This window comes from Ascaphus truei, chromosome 4 (genome assembly GCF_040206685.1).
Source record: "Ascaphus truei isolate aAscTru1 chromosome 4, aAscTru1.hap1, whole genome shotgun sequence".
Classification (NCBI taxonomy): Eukaryota; Metazoa; Chordata; class Amphibia; order Anura; family Ascaphidae; genus Ascaphus; species Ascaphus truei.
Window position 1 is genome coordinate 389,320,491 of NC_134486.1, and position 8,875 is coordinate 389,329,365.

General features: G+C 45.9%; 1 protein-coding gene across 5 annotated transcripts in view; it reads left to right on the forward strand.

The window, feature by feature from the left end:
• Positions 1-8,875, forward strand: part of SUPT3H (SPT3 homolog, SAGA and STAGA complex component) — a 577,858-nt gene that overhangs the window by 455,042 nt on the left and 113,941 nt on the right. For all 5 annotated transcript variants that reach the window (XM_075598554.1, XM_075598553.1, XM_075598552.1 and 2 more), the window contains one exon: positions 4,125-4,235. In XM_075598554.1, coding sequence (XP_075454669.1) covers positions 4,125-4,235 — 111 coding nt within the window. The remainder of the gene's footprint in view (positions 1-4,124; positions 4,236-8,875) is intronic.

The window sequence follows — 8,875 nt, forward strand, 5'->3', positions numbered from 1 at the left end:
ACGGGAGTTTTTTGGCTGTAGTCCCCACGTGGTAAGCAGCCCCTGGGATTGCTGGGACATGTTGTCCCGTACGGAGCCACCTGTAATTGCGCATGGGCGAGCATTCAAGATGGCGTCCCCCGCTTGCTGGGTACGCTGCGGAGCTCCGGCAACCCGGTCGCCCTGCAGGGTCTCCAGTAGACTGTTCTAGTTTTGAGGTGCATGGTAAGAGACGGAGGAGTGGCCGGATACTTTGTTGAACCATGGGACCATGAACAGTCTTTTGGAGTCTGATCTCAGATGATAAGTGCTGCATGTGGTAGGGGTGAGGAGCTTGTTCAGCTTGCCCTTCTATATCATGAACTATATACTGAAAGTCAATATTCTCCCTGGTAAAGAAAACATGAAAAATGTGTAAAGTAAAAATACATTTCTTTCAAAAGTGTTCTGTCTATATCATGTTCTAACAATTACTTTGCCTAAATAAATGATAAATGGAATATGGACCAGGATAGGAAAATATTCCAACGTGAGACAAGATGACATTGTTGCCATATTATATATTTTCTTTAACTGTGCATGCAATGTCTTGTATATAATGTATACCTTGTTCATTTATGTAACTGTATTTGTAACCATGTATTATTTTGTTTTACTCTGTGCCCAGGACATACTTGAAAACGAGAGGTAACTCTCAATGTATTACTTCCTGGTAAAATATTTTATAAATAAATAAATAAATAATATTAGTCCCCACTATAAAAGGAAATACAGTATATCAACACTTACATTTGTAATACCTTTTATACAAACAAAAACATTTTCCATTGACAGGTTTTCATGGCCTAACCTTGTCCCTACATCAGGTGAGAGGTGATGACGAGGCGGGCCCATTTTATGCTTGAGTTTGCCAATCAGGCAAAGTTTGCTGTGTTTTTTTTCCCCACACAAAAATTGCAAGCTTTGAAAGTCAATGTGCTAGTTCACATACTGTAGCTATATATATATACAGCTAAACCCCGTTATAACGCGGTCCTCGGGGTCCACCCCGAGACCACCGCGTTAGTAACGGGGTCGCGCTATATTTTTTTTTAAAAAATGGCCGCCGCGCGCCTGATCGGGAGGGAGGGCGTTAATTAAATAAATAAATTAAAAAAAAGTTTTAAAAAAATGGCGGCGATTCATCCCTCCTCCCTCTCCCTCTCAGCCCCCTCCCTCCATCTCAACTCCCCCCTCCCCCCCCTCCCCCCCACCCCCGAGGTATGCCCCCGCAGGGCAGTGCCCCTCTCTGGGTGCAGGAGGGTGGGTTACATGTCAGCCGCACGTTGTACTCATGGTCACAAGTACAACGCTGCAGAGGCTGCAAAATGGAGACGGAGCCCCCAGGAGGAAAGCTGGGACCGGAGCCAGATGCTGCTAGAAGCAAAGCATTCTGGGAGTGGACGGGGCTGCCTCTGTCCAGCCTCATCTGACCCTCACAGGGAGGGGGGATCCCCCATAGAGACCTGCCCCCCTCACTCCCAGCCAGGGCACAGGGGTGACCCCAAAACAGAGACCTGCCCCCCTCCCTCTCCCTCCCAGCCCCCCTCCCTCTCAGCCCCCCTCCCTCTCAGCCCCCCTCCCTCTCAGCCCCCCTCCCTCTTCCTCCCAGCCTCCTGGTTTTGCGGTGCGTGGCAACGTGTGTCTGTGTCCTCCCAGCCAGATCTGCTGCTGCTGCTGCTGCAAGAGGGAGGGGGGGGGGGTTGGGCTGCTGACATGTGAGTTCTGCTGACATGTGAGGGGGGGGGGTGGGCTGCTGACATGTGAGGGGGGGGGGTGGGCTGCTGACATGTGAGGGGGGGGTGGGCTGCTGACATGTGAGGGGGGGGGGTGGGCTGCTGACATGTGAGGGGGGGGGGTGGGCTGCTGACATGTGAGGGGGGGGGTGGGCTGCTGACATGTGAGGGGGGGGGGGCTGCTGACATGTGAGGGGGGGGCTGCTGACATGTGAGGGGGGGGCTGCTGACATGTGAGTGTATTGTGAGGGCTGTGTGCAGTGAGTGTGTGCAGTGTGTGTCAGTGTGAACAGTGTGTGTGCAGTGTGAGCAATGAGCAGTGTGAGCAATGAGCAGTGTGAGCAGTGTGTGTCAGTGTGAGCAGTGTGAGCAATGAGCAGTGTGTGCAGTGTGAGCAGTGAGTGTGCAGTGTGAGCAATGAGCAGTGTGTGCAGTGTGAGCAATGAGCAGTGTGTGTGCAGTGTGCAGTGTGAGCAATGTGCAGTGTGTGTCAGTGTGTGCAGTGTGCAGTGTGTGCAATGAGCAGTGTGTCAGTGTGTGCAGTGTGAGCAATGACAGTGTGTCAGTGTGTGCAGTGTGAGCAATGAGCAGTGTCAGTGTGTGCAGTGTGAGCAATGAGCAGTGTGTCAGTGTGAGCAATGAGCAGTGTGTGAGCAGTGTGTGTGCAGTGTGTCAGTGTGTGCAATGAGCAGTGTGTGTGCAGTGTGTGCAGTGTGCAAAAAAAAAAAAAAAATAATTTAAAAACGGAAGCCACGGGAAAACCGCGTTATAACTGAATCGCGGTATAGCGAGGCGCGTTATAACGGGGTTTAGCTGTATATATATATATATATACCCCTTTTAGCAAAATTGTGGTGAAAGTCTGTGAAATTGGAGACATTTCACAGAATTTAAGACAAAAATGCAAAATTGTCAGTGAACATATTTTTAAAACAAAAAGAACGATTCCTGCGCTCCTGCCAATTAGGCTAAAATAAAATAATGATCTTATGAAAAAGGGTAATTTTGTTAAACCCTTTGGCCAAAGCATTTATAAGCCTGCAGGCCACGTCAAGGCAACCCGTATTGCAGGTACCTACACTAAAATATATGTAATAATTGTCCCATGACTAGTGATAAAATGTGACAAAGCCCTGAAGGGGTTAAATAAAGCATATGCTTATGTGAGTAGTGCAAATAAAAACTGGCCAAAGCCAGTATCATAGTTATTAAAGAGTGTGCAGCAAGGAAAAGGATTGCCTAATATTTGTGAGAAACTGTACATAATTACCGCGCTCCTCCCTATAGAAGTTTGCTGCTGGTAAAAAGATAGGCCTAAACCATATTAGTCCAATACAACATAGTGAGGGAGATGTACCAACACACCTGTGGATTTCCTTTACTAGAGTAACACAATTTAGCTTTTTACTGTTTTTAGGATTTTTTTAAATCCAGTTAGGATTTTTAGTCCAAAACTTCCAGCCTGTAGCATCCAGGCATTTGCAGTTCTGTTCTTCATATCTGGTAAAGCAATATTGCATATGCTCAAATTGTCGGGCCTTACAGCCAGTACTGGGTCACACTGTATGGAAAATGCGTGATTAGTTGACAGATATGCACAAGCAGCATAACATTGGTGATGCAGCTTTACTTTAGCATGTTGATGTTCAGGAAGGGTTTCTTCCAAATAATGCTTTTGAAGTCTATGACATGTCAAGGATGTTGTCTGCAATACTTATGTGCACTTAATTATCATCTCTAAAAAAATAAGCAAAATAAATGCTTTTCTCACAGTTCAGTGGTACAATTACAGTTCTCAGCATTTCTTATTGCCATGCAAAACAATGACCTATAGTGGTACTTGGGGCAGGGGGCTCAACTCCAGTCCTTAAGCCTCCCTCCCCCAACCACCACCCCAACAGGTCCGGTTTTCAGGATATATCAGCTTCAGCACAGGTTTCTCAATCAGAGGCTCAGTCGAAGACAGAGCCTCTGATTGAGCCACCTGCCCTGAAGCAGGGATTGATTGAGCCACCTGTGCCAAAGCAGGAATATCCTGAAAACCTGACCTGTTGGGGGGGGGGGGTGATTGAGGACTGGAGTTGTGCACCCTTGCCTTAGTGTATTCCAGTTTTACAGCACAAAGTGAAAGATTTAATGCGTAACTCTAGCATTCTGTAAGCTTGTTAAGTAGAGGTCATGTAAAAGTCTTTTTTGATTTGGTAATGGTATATTATTTGATGGAGTATGTGGAAGCAACACTGTGTGTCCCCAGACAAAGAAAGAAAAAGCCATGACATTAGAGAAGGTCTTTAGTTTCACAGTTTCATGCACTGCAGGCCGGTTGTGTGTTTTTGATTTAGTAACAGCCTGTGTGCTTTGCTGTTGCAGAGCGCGGCAGCCAGTGGGACAGAGTCAAATAGCGATGCCATCCAGACCAGCCACATCAGAGAGGCCATGCGGCGCTATGGCCACAAGGTTGGCCCGCTCTCCCCATTCACGGTACGTAATAACAGAGCTTGCAAAAAAAAAAAAAAAAAAAAAAGTTATATTTGTAATCTTAAAGAGATTTCATTTTCAAGTGGTCATATGAAGAAGCCTTGGAATTGTTAAGAGTAATTTGTGGTCACTGTAATTTTCTTCGTGAAAGTGGAATATTTCCCCTGGGAAATAAAACGTAGTAATTTCTGTCTCCTTTTTGGAAAGATAAAGGCTTTTAAAAAATATATATAATGTATTTATTTCACTTGCATATTAAACATTCCTATAGCAGGGATTCAACGTTTTTAGTTGCATGTAAGGTTTGATTTATGGTTATTTCTTAACCCTTCAGATGTTGCTATAAATGAGTACATAACGTCATTATTCAACACCTCCGAGCGGGGATCTAGTTTTTGTTTATTTATAAAATGCCAACATATTCCACAAAGTGGTACAAAGGGCCATGAAAATACCGTATTTCCTCGATTTTAATACACCATCCATTGTAAGATGCAGCATTGATTTAATAACAGCTTTTCGGGGGAAAAAGAAACACTACATTAAATGTGCAATTACAATGACAACTTAAATGAAGGCACCTTCAGCCTGTCATAGCGCACCAGCTACCTCCTGCTCAGCACTACAGGCGGCGCGCTAGGGTTGGCAGCATCACGTTCTGCGAACGTCATTCCTTGATGATCACGTGATCCTCAGTTGACTCACATTGGCGGCCATATTGGTGCAGGAACCATTCCGTTTCACATACCCGTTTTTCAAATGTTTGCCAGCATGTAGAAAGCTGCTATTCCAGATTGGGGAGGAGCAGGGCTATGTCCTTCACCTCTTACTGGAAGAAGGAAAATTATCAGGAGCATTATAACAACATAAAATTCTTACATGTACTTCAGTTCAAATGGCCAACTACGTCACAACTTACTCCTCTTCCGAGTGGCTGGCAAGTTTCTTTTGATATCGAGTGTAAAACAGACCCCAATTTCAGAAATGTTAAAATGTGAAAAAAAAGGTGTGTCTTAAAATCGAGGTAATACTGTATATAACATAATTATCATACAACTAGAGGATTGTGTTAGCCAGTAGAATAGACAAACAAAAGTAGGGTAGAAGGGATACCTTTAATGGCTAACTCGTGGCCAAAAAGTGTAAGCTTTCAGGACCAGATCCTTTCAAGCAGGTTAAAAATCTATATAAATATATATTTTTTACTTTACCTAGATTGCAGGGATTCCAGCAGAATAGGAGCACAAGAAACCCCATGTGTTATACACACTTTCTGAATGCATCAATAGCATACATATGAAACATTATTGGGCAGTTAAATCAGCGCAGCCGATCCTCCCTTTAACTCACATTGACCTGAATGAGAGTCGGCGCCTGATTGGATGCGCCAATACGTACCAACACTGGATGAATCTACCCTTATGTGCAATATTCCAAAAGCTTAGTGAGGGAGACCTATCTCCTGATTGGATGGAAGTTTGTTTAGGCACATTGCCCTTGTGAGCAAGTTACTGTACAGTAACTCTCGCGGGTCGGTAAACATTATAAATCTTTTCTTTTCCAGTTAATATTCTCCTTATTACTATTTTTTTTCTGAGACCACCAAAGTAAATAATTCATTTCACCCATTTCATAAACAATGCATTGAGCAACACATTGCAAGTGGTCTACCTTAAGCCCTTTATGGCATGATGGATGAAATGACTTAGCTTCTGCCTTCTGGCATTCATTGGTGTGCTTCTTACACTTAATTATTCTTAGATATCAGCAGTAGACTTCAGAATTGTATGAATATTATTTATACGTTTAATATATAGGTTGTGGAGCCTTCCTGGAAGCCTTTTAACTTCAGAGTCTAACGAGTGCAAGAGAGCCGTTCAGATATTACCAGTTTTGGACAAATTCCATCATTGTACTCAGCACAGAAAAGCAAGGTCTGATTCCACACCATCAAAGCACACAAATGTCATTCCAATAAATGTAATGACATTAACTCTCACCATTTAGAACTAGTTGAGTGCCTTATGACAGGGGTGCGCAAAGTTTCTGAGCTGCGCCCCCCTGCCTGGCAGCCCAAGCACTTGCGCCCCCCCCTATCCAAGCACCTGGGGTCAAGTGACATCACGTCACGTTACCCAGCAGCGTTATTTGCCGTGCGTTGCCGTGGCGATGCGTCACCGAAGAGCCAGCTGAAAGCAGGTAAGAGAAGTTACAGAGGCCTCACGCCTCCCCCGGCATTTAAATGCCTTGGAGAAGAGCGTGGGACCTCTGTAACCGCCGCTCCCCCTTAGAAAATCTTGCGCCCCCCTAGTTTGCGCACCCCTGCTTTATGACATTGGGGCAGTGGCATGACTTTACCCTGTCCATGCTTGTTTGTACCTGCAGTAGATGATGTGACGACAGCTCTCGGTGAGCTGTGTTAATGATCAAGATGAAAGTGGATATCTACTAGGGAGCAGATTGGGACCTTGTAATCGCTACACTAGCAATCACATGGCCCCAGAGCTGGGAATAAATAATGCAAAATTCTGGCACGCAAAGGCTAATGTGATATATACAGCTCCCTGGACACTACCTACTAGGTTCCTGCTCCCCTTCCAACTGACTCGTGGTCCAGGCGCGCCAAATGTACCAATCCCGGGAAGCAGGGGATTGCTGCAGCTCTATTGGCTCTGTTCCTGCACCTGACTAGCAGCCCCTGAGGCTGCTGAGAATTGTAGTTCCCTTGCGGAGCCTGTCCTTGTAATGGCCGCCGCAAGTATGACCCTATAGGGCATGCGCCAGATCTCACGCATGCGCAAAGCACACAAAATGGCGGAGCACTTTTTGCACTGCTGGCTGCACCTCTCTGCCTCCCTGACTAACCGGCGGGTCCGCCTCCGTCTCCGGCAGCATCCGCACTAGCCGCAGCTTCCCAGCTGCAGCGGAGGTTTGTGGGGCAGCCAAGGGGGACCCAGGGGGAGCTGGCTAAATCCTAACACTGCCCACCTTTTAATGGAACTTGCCTTACGTTGTTAAAGGCCAGGAAATCCGTAGTCCCGGGGAACTGGGCTACATATGTATAATGCACTTTTACTCCTGCTGCGTGTATAAGCCTCCCAACATACCACTTAGATTGTAAGCTTTGCGGTGAAGGGTCTCCCTTTGCCTTACGTGGTTATTTACGTGTTGCACTTGTTCCTATTGTTTGTCATTAATTTACATTGTATTGTAATTCAATTTAATTTTAAAAGCACCGCGTACATTGTTCGTTCTATATAAAGACAATTATTCATCAGTACATATATATTTAATGGCAGGACAATAGAAGGATATTACTTTAATATCGCTTTTGAGGTTGTGGTGAGATTCTAGGAAAGAGAACTCCGTCCTCTATATTCTATACCAGCGGTGCGCAAACAGGGGGGGGGGCGCCCCCCAGTGGGGGCGGGAGAATTTGCTGGGGGGGCGCGGGCTGTTACAGAGGCCCCGCGCTTTTCCCCCAGGCATTTAATTTTATGCCGGAGGAGGCATGAGGCCTCTGTAACTTTACTTACCTACTGGCAGCCAGGTCTTCGGCGACGCGTCGCCATGGCAACGCGCGTCAAATGACGCGGTGGGGTCATTTGAAGCAGTGCCTTCGGGGGAGGCGGGGCGCGAATGCTGCGGCTCCCAGAAAGGGGGCCGCAGCTGAAAAAGTTTGCTCAGCGCTGTTCTATACAAATCTACAAGCCATAGCTTTACATTCTAAGGACATTTCTCAGATTCTGGTCAGTATGGGGTTTGAACCCGCACACAAGAAGAGACTGACTTCAACAACATCAGGGCAAAGGCAGTAAAAAGAAAATTGCAGGGAGACTCCCCAGACGATTGGATGTAACACTAGCAGGGATAAATGTTACCCTTTGTCAGGATGGTTAATTAAATACTCATTGTAATTATCTCTAGCATTTTGCAACCATATACCGCTTGCCCGGTGTGAATATGTTTTTGAAATGCAAATGCAATGTTGTTACATGTGGTTAATGTGAGGGGTCAAATCTGGCACCTGTGGGCATATGAGAGCCTAACTCTGCTCAGTGTCAGAGACCCGTGACCAGCAGTTCTCTATTGTATGCAATGTATGCTTTCTTGTTATACCTTATCGTGCTTGAATTTGTTTCATGCCAAATGCCATCACCATTGTTTTCTGTTGAAACATTACATTTTGCCTTCTGCTGGCTCACGTTACAGTAGCTAAAAATGAGTTTAAAAATGCAAGTGGGAGCTGTAAAGCAGCAGTCCAAGCAGCCGCGTTGATTTCTGCTCCGGGGGACCCTTTGCTTCCCCGGGGGACCCTTTGCTTCCCGAGATACTTACCTCGGAAGGGGGTGCCGGTAGCAGCTCTCTCTGGGCTAGTTGGGGATATCGAATTGGCGGCTTAAATGTCCCGCATCACGTGGACCAATAGGAAGCTGTGACATCATCCCTTGCGTCTTCCTACAGGCCCAGGTGACCAGTACCTTTAAACTGCAGAGCGATACCGCCATCCCCTACCGAGGGGACTGCTCCTTTAAGAATGCATAGATTGAAATATAGATACATTTATAGCTTCATAAAAAGAAGCTTACAATGTTTCTGTTAAGTAAGTTAATCACAGACATGTTGTGTGGGAAAAGGTACAG